Genomic DNA, 26,426 nt, shown 5'->3' with positions numbered 1-26,426 from the left:
ACCACTATGGCCAGGTCGCAGTTGCAAATGAGAACTTGTTCTCAACTAGCCTACCTGGTTAAATAAAGGTGAAATAAAAATGAACAAACCATTGCAAATATGTATATTTTATATTTTACTCATGCAGTTTCACTGATCCACAGTAAGTTTAAATCATATCTTTTAAAGTGTGTATATCATCAATAATTCAAAGATACTCTATATACTATGTAATTCTTAAAGAATAATTATCGAAATATTCATAATCTGAAAGAATATTACAGTATATATAGAACATGACGTGCTGCAAAAGATGAATAAAATTCCCAGAAACTTATCAACTTCAAAATGAGTATATATTGAGAGGATAAATACACATGAACAAAAACAACACTAATACAACACTAACAACACTAAGTTGTCTAATAAGAGTAATACAAGTATACACAGTACAAGGTCTTGTGGTATTTTGTTTTCTAAACTTAATCTTTTAACTTAAACTTTCACATGATTCACTATGTCAATGGGAGACTGAAATTGAGTTACGCACATATATCTCAAGTTAGGACTGGAGAAGTGTGTGTGTGTGTGTGTGTGTGTGTGTGTGTGTGTGTGTGTGTGTGTGTGTGTGTGTGTGTGTGTGTGTGTGTGTGTGTGTGTGTGTGTGTGTGTGTGTGTGTGTGTGTGTGTGTGTGTGTGTGTGTGTGCGTGTTTATACAACGGGTGGGTCTAATCCTGAATTCTGATTGGTTAAAACAGCAATCCAGCCGGTGTCTATTCCACAAGTTACCACTGGCTAAATCTATGAACTTAAAATGCCTATTTACTTTGTTCCATCTGACTGCGCAATCCACTGTCTCATCAGCCCAGCCAAGCAATTTATATAAACTTGATCTCCACTATAAAAAAGCATCTAGATATTATCTCACATTTATTTTAGACTGAACATTTCGTTTTCAACAGAGGAGGTTTGTATAAAACTTGCAGCATGTCTCTCTGACATTTACAACATTGTTTCAATATTCAATAGTCTCATAGTTTCATAGTAATGAACGTGTCGGGAGTCGGAATGAGACCGACAGGCAAGCTGCGTTTCTCAGCCAGTCGAAATCATGAATCAGCTGGCATAATTTTTATGGATATATACAAAGACATATCAATTGAAACAAGGTAAACCAAAATGAAGTGCAGCTAGTTTGCAGTCTTTCCAGCTTCAGTTTGAAGTGATTGCATTAGCTGTATTGTTGGCTAGCTCCTCTCAACGACTGTATCCTGACGAGTGAGCAGATGTTATATGCCAGACGAAATTGCGCCTCACTAGCTCATTGTTATGGATGTATCCAAATAAATGTCACTAGAAAACAGCTTAAACAAATGCAAATGCTTGCTGTTGTTCTGGCTGCACTTTTTTGATGTGACTGTAAGTTAGCCGTAGTTTGCTAGCTAGCAAGCAAGGGATAAGAACGTTGCTAGCCAGTATGGCAATGGAATATTTAGAAGGAACGACTGTGTCGCCTCCATAGATACAGAACAAAAAATCTGAATGACTGGCAAACCGAACCGATAGAATGAACAACCAGCCAGCTTGGGTAGCAACCCTAGATTTGGGACAATATATTGTGGAAGGATGAAATAGTATGAATACATTTATCAAATGAATGTTTTTAATGAAAATACGTCAATCATTATTTGAATATGTTGCTAACCCGTTGTATAAAAGTGACTATGCCCAAGAAGCTGATGTTAGGGGATATATTGGCACGGTTTGCCGACCCTCGACTTTGTCTCTGGCCTAGCAACACCCGTACCAATATATCCTCCAAACACTGGCTTCACGGCATTATCACTTAAGTGTGCGTATATGTATCTGCGGCTGCACGTGTGTGTTCTTCAGACAGAGTTCCGTTGGCAGGGTGTGTACTGCGTTTTGAGTAAGTCCTGGTAGATCTTGGAGCGGAGGAAGCGTGGGTAAGAGTCTTTCTCCATGAGGCTGTGGACTCTGGCCTGGACCTCGTTCAGACTGGAAGGAGTAGGCTCCTCAAGGCTCTGTCTCGTCACCTCCCGTGTACGGAAGTCTATGTTTACCTACATTGACCAAGGGAATGCAAAATAAACATTAGATATCTGAATCATCTAAGTGTGTCAATGTTCTATGAAAAACAGTATCAAAAATTGAAGACAGTATCAAAATTACTTTTATTCCATATAATCAAAGTATGTGTATTCATGTGTACCTATGTGTACTATTGCAGAGTTGTGGATTGTTACACATAGTAACTCCAGTTTAAAAACAAACACAACCCTTAGCATTGATACTTAAAGTAACTGTCCAGGGAAAACAAACTTTTAAAAGTTCATATTCTGTTAACTAGGACCCAAATGATGTTGATGACTCATCCTATACTCGTTTTTGTGGCCAAAGCGTGAATTGGGGAGAAAAAAGTTTTAAAAAATGCTTGCTATTTCCTGATGGAACATAGTGTCATGTTGGCTCATTGGCTGAGCTGGCCAATCAGCGGTCTACTCGCATGAACATGTTAAATGACCGGTATAACCATTCTGTTGGAGGATTAAATCTACACCGTTCCAACACAGAAAAGCTGCTTTATAACGTACTTTATGGTGACACGTTATTCCATATAGATGATTTACAGATAGGTTGTTGATAGTATGACTATGTTTTAATAAGCAATTGCCTGCAGAAGTTACAGTTAGGGTTATGTTTAAGAATAAGGTACAGTTAGTTAAAATGTTCCTGACAGTTATTGAACATTTACATTTGAGTCATTTAGTAGATGCTCTTATCCAGAGCGGAGGCGTATATTTTCATCATGGGAATTGAACGCACAATCATGGTGTTACAAGTGCCATGTTGTACCAACTGAGCCATCTACTGAACATCTACAACAGCTGAACATCTACAAACCATCTAAAAGTCATCTACTTGGGACTGTTCCAATAAAGTGTTATCTACTTTAATACCCTGTTTTGGAAGGAAAACTATTTTACTCATATTGTAATTAATTATAGGTCATATTTCATAGAAATCTGGAAACACTGCACAGTCACAATATAACAGACAAAATGCGTATTTTGCATCATTAGCTGGTTGATCCAACACAAACCTCTCTGGGAGCCTTGACATCGATAAACTCATTGTAGATCTTGTTGGCTTTGGTCACCAGTTTAGCGGGAGTCTTGATTTTTTTATATTCCTCGCAGGCCATCCAGAACTCAATGTTCTCGTCGCTGAACTCCGTCTTGAGAAAAGCCCGGAAGGCAGCCAGGCCATCTACGACACAAAACATCCATCAGCCAGTTAGAGGGGCTAATGGACAGCAAGTGTGTGTGTGTCTGTGCGAGAGAGAAAGTGTGTGTGTCTTTACAAAGATCTATATCGTATCCCAGCACCTATTTCTGAACATGGGCCAGTTTTTTTTGGAACTGATGTGTTTTTTTCCACAGAGAGCACCTGTAGTTCCCTTGATGCATATAATAACAGGGTTGATTATCATGCATTGGTATTGTCTGAGATGAGGAGTGTTGTCACATCCTGACCTTAGTTCCTTTTTTTTGTTTCTATTTTAGGCTGGTCGAGGCGTGTTTTGGGGTTGGCATTCTACAGTATGTGTTGTTCTAGTTTTGGTTTTCTATGTGTTTGGCCTGGTGTGGTTCTCAATCAGAGGCAGCTGTCAATCGTTGTCTCTGATTGAGAACCATACTTAGGCAGCCTGTTTATCCCACTTGAGTTGTGGGTGATTGTTTTCTGTGTCTGTGTTTCCTCCATACAGAACAGAATTTTGTATTTTCGTGTTCAGTGACTCTTCATATAAAATGACAAACACTTTCATTCTCAGTACATTAAACAGCCCTGCGACTAGAACACAAAAATGTGTCCCACAACCTTCCAATTAACTTTTTGTCTTCATCAATCAAAGATGAGATCAATTTGTCTGACATCAATGAAAACATGGAGGGAGGTCTTGTTTCACAATCGGCCGTGTCATGATGACATGTTTTATCCATCCTCCCTCCCTCCCTCACTTGCTATTTTCTCTTGCCTGTATTTGCTTAACATTTGCCCAGCAGGAGCACCAGGAGAGTAGGCCATCAGGCCCAATCACCAACATTAGCCACACACTCTTACTAAACAATGCTTTTAGGAAGATCACCAGAAGGACACCTACTGCATGTAGCCTTGTCAACAGACATTGTTAAAAATAAAAATAGATCCCTGAGGCATTGAACCTTTCTTGGAGGAAGATTTTCTCTCGCTGCTTTATTTTTAATCAGCGTCTTTAGGAATAGTCTGATGTGTTAATGAAGCCAAGGCCTTCTAATGTGTGAATGTAGGTCAGTGTACATTTCAAACCCATGAATGTTGAATTGAGGCTTATTTAGTTCAGCATAAAATGGACTCCCATAGAAATGAGAAGCAGTCACAAACCACATCATCACAGATAGGTTGCCTAAGGTACCCAGCCAGAAGCAAAGGGCAACCAGATAAATAGGATTAGCTGTGATACAAATGGGCTGTGGTTATATGATCGGCCGGGTGAATGTGATAACTGTGTTCTCCTGTTAGATCCAATAAGTGCTAAATCAGGAGGTGAGGACAGAGCCAATGTGGCCAAGGCATGGGAACAAATAGTACTGCTTCTGTTCCTCTTATGTGATTATAAAGTTGTGTGTGTGCGTGTGTCTTGATTCACTCCTTTATGTTTAGTGAAGCCGGATACTAAAGTCTGTCTCTTTGCCCCCTTGTGTCTGAAGATAATATTTGTCATTTGAAGATAATATTTGCACCTGTACACACTGTACACAGCCCATCTGTAAATAGCCCACCCAACTATCTCATCTCCATATTGTTATTTTTTGCTCCTTTGCACCCCAGTATCTCTACTTGCACATTCATCTTCTGCACATCTATCACTCCAGTGTTTAATTGCTCAATTGTAATTATTTCGCCACTACGACTTATTTATTGCCTTACCTCCCTAATCTTATTACATTTGCACACACTCTATGTAGAATTTTCTATTGTGTTATTGACTGTACGTTTGTGTCACCCCATGTGTAACTCTGTGTTGTTTGTGTCGCACTGCTTTGCTTTATCTTGGCCAGGACACAGTTGTAAATGAGAACTTGTTCTCAACTGGCCTACCTGGTTAAATAAGGTGTGGATGCGACTTCAAACCATCAAGTTCACACCAATTTGTCTATGTTATACAAACTACACCACCTGTTAAACAGTTGGCAGTGGGGTCTACAGGATAATGTATACTATGCTTGATTAACTCATTACTTACAAATACTAACATGAGACATGCACACATGCAATGTTTTTGCAAATACCATTAACATATGACTTGATTTGTGTCCATGTTTATATCTCTAGTCTGGACAACATATTTATTGACCTATTAGGTATCCTAACAAAGGAACAGCACAATAAAACAACAGAAAATGTAAGACATTTAGTTTGCTTTTCAGGAACACTGGAAGAACAAAGCCTGATATAATGATTATGAAGCCAGAATCAGTCAGCGGTTTAGAGGTCAACTTTTTAGTGCAAAACCTGCCCTGTGCATTGCACAGCACAACATCCAGGTTCTGGTTTTGGAAGGAACAACTAGTAATATTCAAAAGCAGCTAGGTGGTGTTCATTGATGCACTACAAAATCAAAACAAATATAATACAACCAAAGTCTTCTGTGCAATGTAATTTCCCAATCCCTGTGGAGAGCCTAGTTACCACAGCTATTTCTGCATGTACATGTGTGTGTGTGCACGTGAACATCTGCATGTGTTTGGATGTGTGTATTTGTGTAATACACAGAGAAGGTCACAACCAAGAGTGTGTCTCATTGTGTGTTGTGGAGTGCTACACATCAATAACCAGACAGACAGGGGATGTTAAATAAGAAGGGTTTAGGGGAAGAGAAATGGGCTGATGTGGAAAGCCATCCTCAGATAGGGAACAGATAAACAATCTTCTTGTCAAAGGAAATACATAGGCAAGCATTTTGTCAAAGGGACAAACAGAAAGAGTACAGAATGGGACGGAGGAGAAAATGTCATCAGTACAGTTGCCTGGTTTGCTACGAACACTTTGCTAACAATGACATGGACTCCCAGGTTGGTTGATAAAAGGTGAAATATTTATATCTAACTCTAAAGAGAAGGATCGACTGTTACTTTTTCATATAAAAGGGACTATCCTTTAAATTTCACTTACACTTGTGCGATAGAAGAACATCGAAGGAATCTGCCCATCGAATGACCTCGTCTTTTGTCAGCCTGAAGGAAAGACATAGATACTGAGACACGTGTTTTTAAATGTGTATGCAAATATGCAGTTGCAGGTTTTCAACACACAGATATTCACAGTTTCAAAGTAAAAAAAAAAAAGACCCTACACCATCTATTGTGTAGTAGTCCTATTACATATCCCTAGTTTTGGGAGAAAGAATATCTAAATACTATATAAATGGGAGAGACTGACACCATGCAATCGGATATAAAGGTCTACTTACTTTAGGCATCTGGTGGTCCTGTCTTGGGCAGGAGGCAGGAACTCAGTGAAGTCGGTGTAGGAGTCCGACTTATTGGACAGGCAGGCTAGTCTGGTCTTCATGGTTATGCTCAAATGGTGGGAAGAATAGAACACAAGCATTTAAGAAAGTACAGTACATTTCTCAATATTGATCACAACATCAAAACACATGATATCAGATGCAGATCACATTGATTGTCTTTTGATGTATACATTTCTCTTCACAGTTTTTTTCTACAGTAGCTAAAGACTGAGCTATTTCCATGTACACATACAGCTTGCAGCTCTGAGTATAGTCTTCTCAGAAAGTGCTCGGATCCAACTGAGCCACACGGTTGTCCTGTGTGGCTCAGTTGGTAGAGCATGGTGCTTGCAATGCCAGGGTTGTGGGTGCAATTCACATGGGGGACCAGAAGGAAAATGTATGCACTCACTGCAGTAAATAGCTCTGGATAAAAGTGTCTCCTAATGGATTAACAGGTAACAATGTTAACCTCCTGCCTATAGGCAGTATGTTAATGCATCAGTCATAAGCAAGGCCATGGTCTTCACTCAGTGTACTGACCCTTCGAATGACTGCATACGAAAATGGATTCAGATGTTGGAGGAGGTGGAGAGCAGGTTCAGGATGTGCCTGATGAAGTTTGCTAAACATCACTTCACATTTGTTTAGTCTGCACAGACCTGATGACGCATGGCCATTTGCTTTCAACATTTTTCTGCTTACTCTCTGACACTACAGTACATATCACACAATCAATCTAATCAATGTTTTGTCTATGGTGTTTCATGCACTCCAGTTGTAGATATAATCAAAAGTGATGTTTAATACCATTACCTATTGGCCAGCTGCTGTAGGATTAGACAGATCAGACATACTGATGGGTCTGATAAGAGTCATTGCTCTAAATGCCCAGATAGACCTTTACAGCAGGTGTAGCTCCATATTGAGCAGGCAACATACCCATCAGCTAGCCACTAGAGAACATCCAATCTGGATAGTGAGCCACGAGATTCTCTACCATGCATCTAGTCCCCCCTGATAACACACAGACCAAACAAACCAAGCACTGCAGTGAATGCCTAATATGCTGGAATGGAATGAGTGGAATGAGTACTCCCATCAATAGTTGGTTACATAAGGGACACAATCTCCATCCCGCTGGTGGGTAGAGATGTTAGATTACTCACTGTTGCTTTGCCTTTTGGTTTTGTTAGAATGGTCAGTCAAGCTTCAGTAATCCAAGGACTCCTCTAAGATCACTGGTGGTTGCTGGAGTTCTCTGTTGAAGAGAAATAAAGTCATGCATTTTTATAGTGAACAACAGCAAGGTAGTTAGTGTAATTATTACTCCCATTGGTGCTCATTGTCCTAATGCCAGATGCCACCTGAAGTCCCACCACAATATCAACAAACTGATTGGGTCCCTAAAGCTTATCTTATTCAATAAGCTTGATCCCTAAAGGCCACTAGTTTCCAAAACAATTTGTGGTTAAGATGGTTCAGTTGGATGGAGCATGGTGCTGCTAGCAACACTGGGGTTGTTGGTTTGATTCCTGCATGTGCCACACATACTGAATACATGATGTGTAAACTCTAGGTCAATTTGGATGGAAGTGTCTGCAAAAATGTACTACATTACTGTATTTTAGAATCTATCGGAACAAACACTTCCTCTACACACATTGATGGGTGTTGAAGGAGGCGATATGGTGGATTGCTTTTCCATCTGCTGTAATTGGGAACATTGCATGTAACGTACCACTTGTGTTTCTAGAGAAAAGCACTTTACTGGAATTAATGGGCTTTCTTATCATGTACTCTTAAGATTCCACTCATAGATTCTATCTAGGCAGAGCTGATTTGTTATGATGCTCGGTGTGTGTTTATGTGTGTGGTGTGTCCGTTAGTCCTTGTATTTGTGTGTGTGTGGTAACTTGATGAAATAGAAAGAGACTGGGTATACAGCTCTTCCAGTAGTCTCTTGAGAAAAATAATTGTTATTTGGAATCAAAATCAACAACAGGGAGATGTGGAATTGATTTCTAAGCTTTTTAAGCATTTCATTTTTTCATTTTTCTGAAGATGTTCTGATGACAATGATATATCTTCTACAATGCTTTGTTGTATTAGTCAGCCTAACACTGCAATATATGCCATTTAGCAGACGCTTTTATCCAAAGCGACTTACAGTCATGTGTGCATACATTCTACGTATGGGTGGTCCTGGGAATCAAACCCACTACCCTGGTGTTACAAGCGCCATGCTCTACCAACTGAGCTACAGAAGGACTGCAAATATTAACGTATGGGCATATATAGTTTTAGGCGTCAGTGATACGATTTCATTGAAGTATAGAGGTCACATGATGAAACTACAGTATATAAAACCAAATGATGTCACAAAGTGTGAATTTGGAACCCTTTTGAGACTAATGACATTAATAGCTGCTAGTTTTATGAGAAACTAATGATGCTCCAGTGATTACTGTGTCGTAGATTTTTGAAGATAACTGCAAACGAATTACCACAGATATATCACAAATATTAATGCATTTCAAGATGCATATCTTTTCCAGGTATCAATCTTTTTGGAATATATGTCTGCTAATTGCAGGTTTCAAACCAGTCTGCAGTCTCTCTGCAGTGGAAAGCAGATCTGTGTTTTCCTGTTCTCTCTCTACTCTACTTAGCAGCAGGCGGAATCTTTTTTTCGCCTACATGGGGTGGGTACACGTGCCTGCCTGCCTGCAGAGCTATTTATAAAGTTCTCTGACAAATCCGTGCAGTCAGGGGGAAGCCACTTTATGTTTTATTCAGCCATGCAGCAAGCACAGACTCCTGGAGGGGCTGCTATAAAAAGGAGTCTGAATTTTAATGTGTCAGAAAAAATGGGGATGTCATGTTGCATCATGAATTTTGAACATGCCAACATTATCAATTCCTCTTCAAAGATGCCTGGTTGCTTTAAAGGGACCCTGAAAGTACTGAGTCTTGAAATTCCTTTTGATGTCATTTTGGTGCATTGCGATTTTTCAACTTTTCCTTTGCCCTGGTTTTCTTGTTCTTAGTGTGGAGAATGTAGTTGGAGAGCAGATCCTGGCATGTCCATCTGTTAAGCTAACATCACTCTCAGCAGCCATTTGGCAATGAACATGTATCACTTCAAATCAATCTATTACTTGTTGAAAAAATGTACCCAGTACAGTATAAAATGCTGCATGAATAACAACAACCCTGAATTGATGCAAGCAGTCTCTCACCTTGTAGAGATTCTCTCTGTTGCTACAGTACAGTATTATCTATCCTAAATGTTGCATTAGAAATGAAGAAAAGCATTTCTTTGCACCCCCACTTTTACCAGAGAATGATCATGATCCATTGGGTAAATTGTCATTTTGAATAATTAGTGGTGTTTTCAGCTAGTCGGTATTAAAACAGATATGCTAATTTTTTATATAGTATAATTAAATTTTTATTATTTTGCACCACCGCCCCCGTCCTTCAAGATGAATGGTTTTGAACTCTGGAAAGTTTTGCTTCACACCCACACGCCACTGTTTTGGTTCAGTGCATTTAGAAAGCACTAGTTACACCACTGGTGTTTCAAATGAAAAGGCACCTGCAAAATCAAATTGTTTATGTATTTTGTTGTGCTGTTGTTACATTTGTATCATTGTTTCATGTCAGATGGTGTTGGTCCAATGGTGTTGTTAAATATAATTTGAGATGAGGGCACCACATGCAAATTCATTGTATCGTTTCACTTTGCCTATAACAACCATGATGCATGGTATTTCTGATTAGGCTTCGCTGTAGCGCAGGCTCTTTATTTTGTATTTTTTATTTAAACTTTATTTAACCAGGTAGGCTAGTTGAGAACAAGTTCTCATTTACAACTGTGACCTGGCCAAGACAAAGCAAAGCAGTGCGACACAAACAACAACACAGAATTACACATGGAAAAACAAACATACAGTCAATAATACAACAGAAAAAGTCTATATACAGTGTATGCAAATGAGGTAGGGTAAGGGAGGTAAGGCAATGAATCGGCCACAGTGGCTAAATAATTACAATATAGCAATTAAACACTTGAGTCATAAATGTGCAGAAGATGAGTGTGCAAGTAGAGATACTGGGGTGCAAGGGAGCAAAATAAATAAAATAAATAACAGTACGGGGATGTAGTTGGATGGGCTATTAACAGATCGGCTATGTTCAGGTGCAGTGATCTGTGAGTTGCTCTGACAGCTGGTGCTTAAAGCTAGTGAGGGAGATACGAGTCTCCAGCTTCAGCGATTTTTGCAGTTTGTTCCAGTCATTGGCAGCAGAGAACTGCAAGGAAAGGCGGCCAAAGGAGGAATTGGCTTTGCGTGTGACCGGTGAAATATACCTGCTGGAGCACGTGCTACGGGTGGGTGCTGTTATGGTGATCAGTGAGCTGAGATAAGACGGGGCTTCACCTAGCAAAGACTTATAGATAACCTGGAGCCAGTGGGTATGGCGACGAATATGAAGCGAGGGCCAGCCAATGAGAACATACAGGTCGCAGTGGTGGGTAGTATATGGGGCTTTGGTGACCAAACGGAAGGCACTGTGATAGACTGCATCCATTTTCTGAGTAAAGTGTTGGAGGCTGTTTTGTAAATGACATGGCCGAAGTCAAGGATCGGTAGGATAATCAATTTGACTAGGGTATGTTTGGCAGCATGTGTGAAGGATGTTTTGGAAGCCGATTCTAGATTTAATTTTGTATTGGAGATGCTTAGTGTGAGTCTGGAAGGAGAGTTTACAGTCTAACCAGACACCTATGTATTTTTAGTTGTCCACATATTCTAAGTCAGAACCGTCCAGAGCAGTAATGCTGGACGGGCGGGCAGGATTGGGCAGCGATCTGTTGAAGAGCATGCATTTAGTTTTACTTGCGTTTAAGAGCAGTTGGAGGCCACGGAAGGAGAGTTGTATGACATTGAAGCTCGTCTGGAGGTTAGTTAAAACATAGTGTCCAAAGAAGGGCCAGAAGTATACAGAGTGGTGTCGTCTGCGTAGAGGTGGATCAGAGAATCACCAGCAGCAAGAGCGACATCATTGATGTATACAGAGAAAAGAGTCGGCCTGAGAATTTAACCCTGTGGCACCCCACAGAGACTGCCAGAAGAACGGACAACAGTTCCTCAGATTTTACACACTGAACTCTATCTGAGAGGTAGTGAAACCAAGGCTGTTGAGTCTGCCGATAAGGATGCGGTGATTGACAGTGTCGAAAGCCTTGGCCAGGTCGATGAATACAGCTGCGCAGTATTGTCTCTTATCGATGGTGATTATGGTATTGTGTAGGACCTTGAGTGTCGATGAGGTGCACCCATGACCAGCTCGAAAACCAGATTGCATAGCGGAGAAGGTACGGTGTCATTCGAAATGGTCGGGGATCTGTTTGTTAACTTGATCTGTTTGGTAACTTGGCTTTCGAAGAACTTAGAAAGGCAGGGTAGAATAGATATAGGTCTGTAGTAGTTTGGGTCTAGAGTGTCTCCCCCTTTGAAGAGGGGGATGACTCCGGCAGCTTTCCAATCTTTGGGGATCTCAGATGATACAAAAGAGAGGTTGAACAGGCTAGTAATAGGGGTTGCAACAAATTCAGAGCAACATTTTTGAAAACTAGAGCTCCGTAGACTTCCAAATGTTGCACCTTAGCAGAAAACTGCATGTCTGTCATGGATCACGCTAAGACCAGGTGCAGACACAGGAGGGTGGATAATACGAGTCTCAGAGTTTATAACAGTACAAGGGGCAGGCAATCGGTAGGTCAACGCAGGCAAAGATTTGATATCCAAATCAGAGTCTGGCAGGTACAGGACGGCAGGCAGGATCAGGGTCAGGACAGGCAGAAAGGTCAGAATTGAGAAGACTAGTAAACACTAGACCACAGGAAACACAGGAACACGCTGGTAGGACTTGACTGGACAAGACCAACTGGCAACAGACAAACAGAAAACACAGGTATAAATACACATGATGTACTGGGAGACATCTGGTGGGGGTTGGACACAATCACAAGACAGGTGAAACAAATCAGGGTGTGACAGTACCCCCCCCCCCCACCAGGCGTCCTTCCCTGGGACAAGCCTGGTTGACCTGGGTGTCAACGGAGGAAGTCTGCCATGAGTGCTGGTCCAGGATATTCCTGGTTGGGATGCAGCACCTTTCCTCCGGGCCATAACCCTCCCAGTCAACCTGTTACATCTGCTCCTGCCACGCCCTCTACTTCTCATCATGGACATCCCTAACCTGCCACCAGTCCCCCAGTGCCCTCTCTCTCTCCGTCTCTCTCTGTGTGTATGTGATTGTGTGAGGGGAGACAGGTGTGTTGGAAGCAGAGCAGATTTCCACCAGCTGCAACCTGTTCCACAGTCAATAACCCTACAAATACTCAGCCCTGCCACTTCCACGCTGCCAAATTGTAGCCTCTACTCAGTCAGTCTGCATTTGTCACTGTTTATGCTTGTTTGCCCTAGCCTCACACTGCTTTTTCTCTCCACTACAGTCCCGTCTGCTCTGACTCTGGTACCTGTCTCCAGTCCAGAGTCTCCTCAGTCCTGCTTCCCTGCCCTGGGTCCCTGCACTACTGCTTCATTGGATTCTGCTCCAGACCTGCTTTCTTGGTCCTAATCACCTTGCCCCCAGCCTCAGTCCGGTTTCCCTACTACCCGGCCAAGATTTCCCTGGACTGCACCCCATCTCCTCTCCCACTTTTCAATAAGTACATTGGTTACCTATCCTTATCTCCTCATCTGAGTCTGCATTTGAGTTCACCTGCTCCACCCCGCATAACACAACCAGGTACTGGAATCCCCTGCCTGGAGTTTGAACACTCAGGTGGTGCCTCACCGTGTACGCCGAATAGCTGTCGATGAGACTGGGGAGATGGGTGGGCCTGGAAACAGGAGACAAAGGGCTGTGAGAAAGGGGTATAATTTAATATATACGGAGGGTGCGGGGCAACAGAGGATGAACAGCAGACGGGCTAAGGACCTTAGAGATGGGGAAAGGACCAATTAAACAGGTGGAAAGTTTGCGGGACTCCACCTGTAAGGGCAGATCCCAAGTGGAAAGCTATGCCCTCTACCCAAGACAGTAGCAGGGATCAGGGGTCTGGTGTCGGTCCACCTGTCGTCAATACCTGGAGGTGGTCTTGAGAAGAGCGGCCCAGGCTCTCTTCCAGGTACGGCGACAGCGACAGACAAATATCTGGGCAGAAGGTATGCTGACCTCTTCCTACTTCTCCGGGAAGGCTGATATCCCAGGGAACACTCAATAGGTGAAAGACCAGTAGCAGAACAGGGAAGGGTGTTGTGGGCTCCAGGTGGGTGGAATTGGTGGAGACGAGGCAATGAAGAGTCGTCTCCAGGTCCTGACTGGCTCGCTCCGACTGGCTGTTAGACAGGGGATGAAAACCAGAGGACAAGCTGGCCAATGACTCAATGAGGGTGCAGAAAGCCTTTTAGAATCAGGATGAGAGCTGAGGACCACGATCAGAGACCATGTCAACCAGAAGTCCGTGGATCCGGAAGATGTGTAGCACCATGAGCTGGGCCACCCTTAGCTGAGGGAAACTTAGGAAGGTGAATAAAATGGGCAGATTTGGAAAACCTATCCACCACCGTAAGGATGGTGGTGTTGCCATCTGATGGAGGGAGACCCATGATGAAGTCCAAGGATATCTGGGACCAGGGGTGGTGAGGAACAGGGAGCGGTTGAAGGAGGTCAGCCGAGCTTGCCGCAGTGTCTTGTTCTGCACACACACAGTTCAGGCGGCAACGAATGCGGAGACATCAGAAACCATGGTGGGCAACCAAAAACGTTGTTGGATAAAAGCCAAGGTCTGACGTGAGCCAGGATAACAGGTGAGTCTCGAGGAATGTGCCCATTTCAGGACTGGAGCATGGACAGAGTCCGGGACAAACATCCGGTTAACGGGCCCCCTCCTTCCCCCGGGGTCCAATTGGGAACACTGTGCCTTGCAGACCATACTCTATATTCCCCAGATGATTGCAGCTGGTAGAAAAGAAGTAGGGTGGATGGTCTTGGGGTCTGATGGTGTAGTAGCAGGGCTGTACAGATGTGAGAGTGCGTCAGGATTCACATTCTTGGACCGCGGGCGGTAGGAGATAGTGAAATGGAAATGAGTGAATAACATGGCCCGTCTTTGCTGAGTTGAGGCGCTTGGCAGTGCTGAGATATTTAAGGTTCTTATGGTCCGTCCACACAAAGAATGAATGTTCCACCCCTTCTAGTTCCTCTCAGCGGAGTTAAGACGATGGGAAAGGAAGGCGCAGTGATGCAGCTTCTGGTCCTGGGCAGAACGCTAGGAAAGGACAGCCCACATTCTGACGTCCGAGGTGTCGACCTCCACCACGAACTGACGGGATGGATCCGGATCGATTAAGATGGGGCTGTAGTGAATCGCTGCTTGAGGTCTGAGAATGCCCGGTCATCTGCTGGAGACCATATGAACATAACCTTGGGAGAGGTGAGTGCAGAGAGGAGGGAAGCAAGGGTGCTTAAACCCAGGACAAAATAACAGTATAAATTAGCAAACCTCAGGAAACGTTGCAGCTGCACTCTGTATGTGGGTTGAGGTCAATCCACCATCGCTATCACCTTGTCAGGGTCATCTGAATTTTCTCTGCAGCGATGACGTATCCTAGGAAGGAGATAGTGGAGTAATAGAACTCACATTTCTCCTCTTTCTTGAAAAGCTGTTTCTCCAGGATACACTGGAGGACCTGTTGGACATGGAGGACATGCTCTTGAGCTGACTGGGAATAAATGAGGATGTCATCGAGGTAGACAAACACAAATCGGTTAAACATATCACTGAACACATCATTGACCAGGGCCTGGAACAGTACGAATGTTATCACCATTGTCATCGTAGTGCCTGCTATCCGTATTAAAGGCTGTTTTTCACTCGTCTCCTTCCCATATCCGAACCAAATGGTAGGTGTTCCGAAGATCCAACTTGGAGGAGATGACTGCTCCCTGGAGAGGCTCGAAAGCCAAAGAGATGAGTGGTAACGGGTAACGTTTTTTAACCTTAATGTCATTAAGATCCCGGAAGTCAATACATGGATGCATGGTTTTGTCCTTCTTCTCCACGAAGAAGAACCCGGCACCGGTTGGGGAGGCAGATTTCCACATGATCCCTGCTGCGAGAGAGTCCTCAATGTACCCTTCCATTGCTTTGGTCTCCAGACCCAACCGAGAATAAAGTCGCCCCAGAGGCGGTACGGTGACCAGTGGAAGGTCGATAGCGCAGTCGTAGCACGGTCGATGTGGAGGAAGAGATGTGACATGGGCAGAAATTAAAACCTCCCTAAGTCCTGGTACTCTGCGGGAACGGGGGAGAGATCTGAGACTTTACCCAAGCTTGCAGGAAGACGTCCTGGGGCAGGTTTCGCTGACTTCAGACAATATGCATGGCAAAATGGACTCCAAACCACGATGGAACCCGTAGCCCAGTCGATTAGGGGGTTGTGCCTTTGGAGCCATGAAAACCCCATAGATTCACTGCATAGATTTACTGTGGTTGTCTGACACGCAGTTGTCTGACATGCCAATAGAGCACCCATCCAGCGCTCTGACGTCCATCGGGAATGAAAGGGGTTGAGTGGAGATGCCCGGCTCCGACACCAGGGTAGTGTCTATAAAGCTCTCGTGAGCACCCGGACGGATTTGGACTGGTCTCCCCACAACAGGGTAGCATAGAGGGGCTTTCGAGTAGTGAGCGATTGGAAAATCCCCATACGGCTCACCAGTGTACTTATACCTACTGATGAGCCTGGCCTTTTAATGGGCAGGTAGATAAGAAATGTCCCAAAGCTCCATAATACAGACAGCTCTTGGTGTTCCATCTGTGTAAGCCCTCAACATGAGACAATCTATCCCTGCCCAGATGCATGGGCTCCGGAGAAGGCGGGTCGACAGCCCTCTGGAATTTCCAAGGGAACTCGGGTGACACTGGATTCTCTTGGAAAGGGATTCCTTGGAGGCAAGGTGAAATTCGAGGACGAACAAGGGTAAAAAGGAACAGACCCCTTTCCCCCCTACGTTCCCGTATCCACCCATCGATCCGGACGGTCAAAGCAATGAGGAAGTCAAGGTCCATGGGCAGCTTCCGGGCTGCAAGCTTGTCTTTAATCACCTCCGATAATCCGTGAATAAACGTGTTGAACAGGGCTTCCAGGTTCCAGGCACTCTCAGACCCCCACGTGCAAAAATCCACCGCGTAGTCTACCACACTACGGGGGTCTTGACGTAGTTGGAGCAGCTTACGTGTGACATCTGCTCCTGCCCACGCCCTCTAGTTCTCATCCCGTATCTCCATAACCTGCCGCCACTCCCCCAGTGTTCTCTCCCTCTATCTCTCTCTGTGTGTGTATATGTGATTGTGTGAGTGGAGACAGATGTGTTGGAGGCAGAGCAGATCCCCAACAGCTGCAACCTGTTCCATAATCAAGGTCTTTACAAATACTCAGCCCTGCCACTTCCACACTGCCAGTTCATAGCCTCTGCTTAGTCAGTCTGTGTTTCAAGTCATTTGTTCCTGCATAGATCTTATTATCCTATTTGCCTGTTTCCCCTAGGCTGACGCTGCTTTTCTCTCAACTACAGTTCCGTCCGTACACTCTGGTCCGTGTCTCCAGGCCCGGACCCCCGCTCTACTCCATCTACTGCATCTTTGCATTCCACACCGGACCTGCTTACCCTGCCCCTACTTCCCTTTCCCCAGCCTCAGCCTCAGTTCCTGGTTCCCTGCTACCCGCCCGAGCTTCCCCTGGCCTGTACCCCCCCACAATTTTCAATAAATACCTTAGTTACCTTATTTCTGTCTCCAAGGTCTGAGTCTGCACTTGGGTTCACCTGCTCCTCCAAGCGTATCATTACGAGCAGTCTCTTTCGGACAATGGAGAATTTAACACTTTTCGTGCTTCTGCCACAAACTCCTCCAGACTGAGGCAAATGGTGGACTGTTGCTCACACACCACCGTAGCCCAGGCGAGTGCTCTCTCAGACATCAGCGTTATCACGTATTCTATCTTTGAGCGGCTTGAGGGGAATGAAAAAGGCTGCAGCTCGAAGATGAGGGAGCACTGGGACAGAAACGACTGGTAGGTTCCAGAAGCTCCAGTGTGAGAAATAATCAGTATTCCTATATGAATAAACCTTTGATATAACCCCCCCCAAAAGCTGTTTACAGGCATCTAACACCATTGTGCATTTTTGCTATCTATTTTCCCAACTTCAATATGTTAAATCTCAATGTTAAAATGTTTTCATTCAGTTACAAAGTAACAGTCTTGGCTGAGCCTCATTTGCAAACGCAGCAGCATAGCTGGTGTCTCTGATCAAATGGAAAAGCGCAGGATATTTGAGTCTTGATTAAACAGCTCTGCTAAGCCATTTCTAACCTTGGTGCATCAAATATGTATGCTGCTAAGACAAGTTCATTTTTAACATTGTCATGGTGACAGCGCTTCAAACAACAGCGTCAATTAAAGTCTATGTTGGAGGAAAAGCCGAACGGTCAATTAATATGCTTGCTGAGAACACTTTTGCTTTCCTCATAGTTTGTATTATTAGTCTGTTTCTTCATGATTTGTTGTCAAATATGTAACCTACTCACCGTGGTTGCTGTTCAAAAGGCTACTATTAAACAGAATTACCATTTTATTGTCTCTCATCTTAAAAAGGCAAGATTCTCAAGGTAGACTTACAGTAGAATATTTGTTCAAAATGTGTGGTTTTAAAAACCAAAACGCAATTACATTATGTATGCAGCGCTGTTCTTTGTTCTATTCATCAAATTTGGCCTACATAAAAAAAATGTTTAATACGCAGGCTGTATATGAGTAGCTTGCACATTTTCTTGGGTATGAGTTAGCCTTTGAAATAAAGTGGTGGAGACACCTACTCCAAGCCAAACTCTAAAACTTTAAAAAAAAACTTTTTTTCAAATGTACAAAAAAAAATGTAAACAGAAAAACCTGATTTACATAAGTATTCAGACCCTTTGCTATCAGACTCAAAATTGAGCTCAGGTGGATCCAGCTTCCATTGATCATCCTTGAGGTGTCTGATCAATCAGATTTCATGCTTCAAGATTGCTTCGATCACGTGGACTAGGATATGTTCCGCATAGCGCCGAACAATAACATTGATGAATACGCTGATTCGGTGAGCGAGTTTATTAGCAAGTGCATCGGTGATGTTGTACTCACAGCGTCTATTAAAACCTTCCCCAACCAGAAATCGTGGATAGATGGCAGCATTCGCGCAAAACTAAAAGCACGAACCATTCCTTGAATTAGGGCAAGGTGACCGGAAACATGATCGAATACAAACAGTGTAGCTTTTCCCTCCACATGGCAATCAAACAAGCTAACAATCAGTATAGAGACAAAGTAGAGTCGCAATTCAACGGCTCAGACACGAGAGGTATGTGGCAGGGTCTACAGTCAATCAAGGACTACAAAGGACAACCAGCCCTGTCGTGGACCACGATGTTTTGTTCCCAGACAAATGAAACAACTTCTTTGCTCACTTTGAGGACAATACAGAGCCACTGACACAGCCCGCTACCAAAACCTGCGGGCTCTCCTTCATTACAGCTAATGTGAGTAAAACATTTGAATGTGTTAACCCTCGCAAGCCTGCTTGCCCAGACTGCATCCCCAGCTGCGTCCTCAGAGCATGCACAGACTAGCTGGCTGGTGTGTTTACGGACATACTCAATCAATCCTTATCCCAGTTTACTGTTCCCACATGCTTCAAGAGGGCCACCATTGTTCCTGTTCCCAAGAAAGCTAAGATAACTGAGCTAAATGACTATCGCCCTGTAGCACTCACTTCTGTCATCATGAAGTGCTTTGAGAGACTAGTCAAGGACCATATCATCTCCACCCTACCTGACACCCTAGACCCACGCAATCACAATCACACTGCACACTGCCCTAACCCATCTGGACAAGAAGAATACCTACGTAAGAATGCTGTTCATCGGCTACAGCTCAGCATTTAACACCATAATACCCTCCAAACTCGTCATTAACTTCTTTGGGATAGGCGGGACGGTAACGTCCCACCTGGCCAACATCCGGTGAAATGTCAGAGCGCCAAATTCAAATTAAATTACTATAAATTTTAAACTTTCATGAAAACACAAGTGCAATACATCAGAATAAAGCTTAACTTGTTGTTAATCCAGCTAAGGTGTCAGATTTCAAAAAGGCTTTACGGCGAAAGCAAACCATGCGATTATCTGAGGACAGCATCCAGCACACAAATGTATAACAAATCATTTTCAACCAGGGAGTTGCGACACGAAAGTCAGAAATAGTGTAACCTTTGAATTTTTTTTACCTTTGAAGAAAATGCCTTACCTTTGAAGATCTTCTTCTGTTGGCAGTCCAAAAGGTCTCAGTTACATTAAAACGGTCCTTTTGTTCAATAAATTCCTTCTTTATATCCATAAAAACTCAGTTTAGCTGGCGCGCTTCAGTCAATAATTCACTCGGTTTCCCTTCATCAAAATACATACAAAATGAATCCCAAACGTTACCAATAAACTTATCCAAACAAGTCAATCAATGTTTAAAATCAATCCTTAGGTACCCTAATACACAAATAAACAATAACATTTAATACGGATAATTGTTATTGCCTTTACCGGAGATAAACAAGAAGAACACGCTCTCTCGGCCATGCGCTTGGCCGAAATGGGAGCCACTTAGAAAACTACAACTTGGATAAAAGTAGAGACTCAGCGCTAGACAATTCTGTATCATACACTACAGTTGAGGAACAATGGCAAGGTAATTCTGCTTTGAAAGTTGGAAAACTTGTAACCTCACTTTTGAGAAAATGGCACTTGAATGTTTTGGTACACCCATTCAGCATAGTTCACACCCTCATAATCTTTAGCCCCATTGATCTCTTTAAGGATTCACGTGTAAGGCCATGTACTAAACAAACAAAAAAATCAAGACTAAAGGCTGGTTTATACTACTGGTGTGTTCATAAATTTAGTCTGGAGTGCCAGAGTGTGCTCTGGGTGTTCATAAACTCAGTGTTGTCAGATTTTCAGTTCATAAAGACAGAACATTTCTCTCTTGGAGCATTCAGAGTGCACACTGGATGCCCTGGCTGAGGAGTAGGGTTTATCTGAGTGTTTTGACATAAAAACAGCAGTCAAGCACCTAATCTAACTGGCTAACGTTGGGTAGCTTGCTAGCTACTTCCAGACACAAATGAGAGAACAGCTCACCCTGATCATTTTACTCGCCCTAGCAGAGCTGGTTAGGCTGCTTTTATGTTATCCAGAGTGTTGGTGACTGCAACTGTGCTGCTGGCAACAATGTAATTACTCCTTTTTGGCAACGTTTACTGACACAGGTATTGAGCATTCGTAAATTCGTCAGTTATTCTTGCACAGTCAGATGAGAGTGATCTGAAATCAGAGTAGACAGCCAGAGCAGAGGTGGTCGCAGTGACATCATGAACATTCAACTGAAATGATTACTTGCATAGTGTCTTTTGTTTTGACATGTAGCAAGTTAGCGAAACAATGAACCATAATCCCAACGCATAGCATTTACCACACTGCATGAATCTGCAGGTAGCTAACCAACCAGGTGCAATGTTAGCTAGCTAACAATAGGCTATAACTAGCAATGCAAATGGCTCTGAGTTACGAATAATATTACTACACAGATCATACATATAACGTTAGCTAGCATTTTAACTTGAAATGAAAACAACTTTCTGGCAAAATTAGAAATGTGTAATATTCGAAAATGTAGCTAACTAGACTATCTTACCTGTATACATGGATGGATGCTTCTCCCTCTCTGTCATGGATGTCATTGTTGCCCTTAGTTTGAAGATGTAATCTGTAGACAGATGTTTTATACAACAGCCTTCTGTGCGTTATCTTTTCGACTCTGTCTGCATATTTGCAATCATATGCCATAAATGTCTCAATCTCCTTACCTATCATACTCTAATTCCACTGATTTCAAAACTCCGTCCTCCAAAAAGTGGAGAGCAAAACTTACGTACTTCTACCAAGTGATATCTTCCAAAAAAGTCTCGTTAGAAAGGGTTACCTACATGGCAGACCAATCTGAACTCATCTCTCGGCATGTCCAGCCCACTCATTTTCTCAGCCATCATGGCTAGCTTGAAGGTTCCTTCTTTTTTTCCGAGGCAAACACAACTACGGTTGTAATTTAACCATTTTATTGGAATTTACAAATGGCATACAAGTTTGTTATTTAGGCAGATGAAAGTTCACATGTTCCAGAAGGCATTTCTGCATGGTGGCTCTCCTGTGAAGTAGTGAGCCGCGACATACCCATAGTTTCCTGAAAGGAGTCACAAATATGGATTCCCCCAAGAATTGCAGGAAATGCAAAAAACAAAAAATCCCCTGGGAGCCCCCACTCTTTTTGTACTTCCACTTTCAGACACATTCAGATGCCTATGTTTGTGTTTTAATGTGTGCACTTGCACCTGCGTGCATTTGGCTACCCTCTATGTCCCTGTCTGAAGGAAAAGTGGCTCCTGCGGAAGCCGTGCTGCCCACAGACAGTGTGTCAGGCCATCTGATGTGTAGCCTCCGGCGGGAGGACCGTTTGGGTAATTTCTGGTCTTACAGACCTATGCTGCTCTCCTTTCTCTGTTTCAGCCTGGAGACTGTCTGTCTGTCTGATGTCCACTGTGTCTCTGAGGGGAAAACCTGACTCCGCTTGAACTGATTCCGTCGCTCTCTCTGTACCCCCTCTCCATCTCTCCCTCCATCAGTCTTTTCCTCTTTCTCCATCCCTTCCTCCCTGCCCCTCTCTATCTCTTCTTCCCTCACTGTTTGTTTACCTGTAGCCACTGCCAACAGCTACCCTCCAACATTGTTATGTGGGCCTCCAGCTATCATGATTTATCCACAGAGGCATTGACCTTACCCACTCAGGTAAAAATAGCCCTGTTGTCTGTTCTGCAGCTAGCAGTCTCACTGATGTCCTTGCCTCACGCCAGCTTAGCACTTAGCCTACACTTGTTATCTAAACACTCTCATAGAGTAGGCTTAATCCTGATGAACACATCAGCCCTGATTTATGGCTCATCTAGAGAGGCATGGGGTAAAGCCAGGACAGAAGCCTCTCAGTCTCAGCTCATCAAACGAATACAGTCTATCTATTTTTACTCTTTGCTCTCTTCAGGTACATCGATGTACAGTCCTGTCAATGTCACTTTGTTCCCCCACAGTGGTAATTTGCTTCTGATTGATTTTAATAGTTACTGCTGCCCAGTAGGCTACAATAAACTCTAAGGCACTCTAAACCAGGACAAATAAGTATGAGTAAAACACACACGCATGCACACATGCATGTGCACCTGCGCATCTCTTGCTAGCACGCACACACACACGCACACCCACACATGGAGGTGGAAGTTGAGGATTGAGGCATAAGACACAAGGTTTGTGATGACCCTGAGATTGGCCATACCCATCCAGCCCTGGGTGATGAGGATATTACTATTTAAAATAAATATATGCACAGAGTGGTCACGGTAATTGGGACATTCTGCAGAGCATCAGATAATAAGCTTTTGTTTTTGTCTCTGTTTTAGAATCATTGTATGTTTTACAAAAAAACTTGTTAAGCATTTTAGCACATTAAAAAAGATATACCTAACAAAAATATAAATGCAACATGCAACAATTTCAACGATTTTAATGAGTTACAGTTCATATAAGGAAATCAATCAATTGAAATAAATAACTTAGGCCCTAATCAATTGATTTCACATTACTGGTGCAGCCACTAGGGAGCCAGGCCCACCCACTGGGGAGCCAGGCCCACCCAATGGGGAGCCAGGCCCACCCAATGGGGAGTCAAATCCAGCCAATCAGGATGAGTTTTTCCCCACAAAAGGGCATTATTACAGACAGAAATACTCCTCACCAGCTGTCCGGGTAGCTGGTGTCAGAAGATCCTGCAGGTGAAGAAGCCAGATGTGGAGGTCCTGGGCTGGCGTGGTTACACTTGGTCTGCGGTTATGATGTCAGATGGACGTACTGCCAAATTCTCTAAAATGACGTTGGAGGTGGCTTATGGTAGAGAAATTACATAAAATTCTCTGCCAACAGCTCGTGTGGACATTCCTGCAGACAGCATGCCAATTGCACGCTCGGTTAATACTTGAGACATCCGTGGCATTGTGTTTTGTGACAAAACGGCACATTTTAGAGTGCATTTTTATTGTCCCCAGCACAAGGTGTACCTGTGTAATGCTCATACTTTTTAATCACCTTCTTGTTATGCCACACCTGTCAGGTGGATGGATTATCTTGGAAAATGAGAAATACTCACTAACAGGGATGTAAACTAATTTGTGCACAACATTTGAGAGAAATCTGTTTTTTTTGTACAAAATGAACATTTCTGAGATCATATATTTCAGCTCATGAAATATGGGACTAACACTTTACAAGTTGCTTTTATATCTTTGTTCAGTGTATGTGTGTGTTTTGGGGTCTGGATTCATGCTCTATGTGGTGATAATAACCACTAGTATAATGATTATCAAGATTATGATTACAAGTCGGACCATTGCTCTTCTGTTGGAATGATGCTCTTAATCTTGACTTTAGCATTTTATGTCATCAATTTATTTGGGGGATTAGGTTTGCAGACCACTCCATCCAGAAAGTATACATTTGACAGCTCATTATGTTTAAAACCTTCACAGTTGCTCACCATCTGTAGGGTCAGTTGTTTTAAAAGTATTGTAGCTGCATCTATGTTTAGGCAGCTGTTTGCTCTTTTAAACCCATCCTGTTCACAGTTTGAATGTAGACTTTCATATAGTGTTTCTGTGTTGAGAGTGGCCACACAGAATCTTTGTTGGATTAGGGGCAGGTGCTTGTGTGAGATATGCAGGAGAGGGAAGAGTACTGAGATAAGGGAAGAGGGAGGGGTAAGGGAAGAGGGAGGAATGGAGAGATGGAAGAGAGGGAGGGAAGAATAGAGGGAGAGATGTTGATTCTCTCTATACACAAGGATGAGACAGTTAGGTCCATAATTATTGCCACCCACTGGGAAAAGTTGACCAAAAAAGTCTGTAACATAAATAAATCATATATTGAGCTATATTATTGTATGCTCAAAAATGCGGAAATGTATATTATTTCATACTAATACAATTGCTCAGCGAAAGAGCTAATGTTTAACAAGTAATGAATTCAATTTTTTTTAAAGATATGGGTAAAAATGATTATCACCACTGTTTTAATTCTATTGTGCCCTAAAACTCAACTCTGGACCTTGAAGCCAGTTCCCCTGCATTTTTTAATTTTTCCCCTCTAATCAGGAACTGATTTATACCTGAGACACCAGGTGGGTGTCTTTTTCTGAAATATTTCATGAAATTGGAGAACATGTTGGGTGGGATCATAGAACATTCCTCCATGCAGAATGTTTCCAGATATGGAAATGGGGTTCAAGTCCGGAGACTGAGATGGCCATTGAAAAATGTCAGTTTTGTGGTCCACTAAACATTTCGATGTGGACTTTGCTTAGTGCGTGGAGTTATTCTCTTGCTGAACGATCCACAAAATTTTGACCCCTATCTTTTTAATATATATTTTTAATGACTTAAATATTATCTCTTTCTCTGAGCAATTGCATTAGTATATAAAGTAACATCAATTAGCATTGTTTTTGCATGCAACATAGCTCAGTATTTGTAATATTACTTTTATGCAGTCATTTTTGCATCTTTATCAACATTGCAAAAATGATTGACCTAACTGTAGATGCTTGTGTGAGAAACTGAAAGGAAGAGGGATACCTATTGAGAGAGAGGAGAAGGGAGGAAGGAGAAGAAAAATAAACAGGAAGGAAGAGTTGCTTTGACTTTCTGAGTAGGGGGATGAAAAATCTGAGGGAGAGAGAAAGGGAGAGAGAGAGAGGTGTGAAACATGTAGGTTGGATGTGTGGGTGCTTCAAAGCCGCCTCTCTCCATCTGTGACTCCTTCACTGTTTGACATTTACACACACACACACACACACACACACACACACACACACACACACACACACACACACACACACACACACACACACACACACACACACACACACACACACACACACACACACACACACACACACACACACACACACACACACACACACACACACACACACATTTCAAAACTTGTAAACAGTGCACTGCTGTAGTAAATAATCAATAACCAATTTTACAAAACATTTACATTTAAGTAAACAGTGCACTGCTGTAGTAAATAATCAATAACCAATTTTACCTAACTAGTAGCAAACACACTCTCCACTTACATCTCTAACGGTATTTATTTTCCAGATGATGACAGTTGCCTGTCCTGTAAACAAACAAACAAACAGTCTCCATCTTTTATATTCTGATGTCAGTCAAGATCAGACAGACATACAGTACATTAAAACAGCAGATGTACATAACGGCAGCCTGCCTCCCATCCCTTATCCATAGTGGACTTACTTACGTAATGAAACTATCTACTAGCCAGATGAATATGGATGATGCTTTACCTTAGCCCTGTTGTGTATGAGATAAGCGCAGGTGGACACTCTCTCTCTCTCTACCTCCCCAGCGTACGTTTGAGAAGAATAAGCCGATGTTCATCCAACGTTGGTGTGTGTGTGACTGTGTGTGTAGATGTCGGCGATGGCACTCCTCTTGAGTGGCGATATCTCTGCTGTTACTGTTACAGTTGCAGTGATGAGTAGGAGGCTAGGAGCCACACAGCATGCTCATCGGTTTGAA

At 42.9% G+C, this 26,426-nt stretch overlaps 1 protein-coding gene across 1 annotated transcript; it reads right to left on the bottom strand.

Annotated features, from left to right (window-relative positions):
• Positions 1-764: 764 nt before the first annotated feature.
• On the bottom strand, positions 765-26,426 carry rgs8 (regulator of G protein signaling 8). Its single transcript, XM_046300640.1, has 6 exons — positions 26,192-26,426; positions 7,727-7,818; positions 6,516-6,623; positions 6,218-6,279; positions 3,105-3,271; positions 765-2,064 (listed from the first exon to the last, which is right to left on the bottom strand). The coding sequence occupies exons 3-6, from the start codon at positions 6,614-6,616 to the stop codon at positions 1,870-1,872; spliced, it is 525 nt and encodes a 174-aa protein (XP_046156596.1). The 5' UTR covers positions 6,617-6,623; positions 7,727-7,818; positions 26,192-26,426; the 3' UTR covers positions 765-1,869.

The sequence above is a fragment of the Oncorhynchus gorbuscha genome, linkage group LG15, assembly GCF_021184085.1.
Source record: "Oncorhynchus gorbuscha isolate QuinsamMale2020 ecotype Even-year linkage group LG15, OgorEven_v1.0, whole genome shotgun sequence".
NCBI classification, from domain to species: domain Eukaryota; kingdom Metazoa; phylum Chordata; class Actinopteri; order Salmoniformes; family Salmonidae; genus Oncorhynchus; species Oncorhynchus gorbuscha.
The sequence above is the reverse complement of the archived record's forward strand: the minus strand, read 5'-3'. Positions and strand labels throughout refer to the sequence as shown.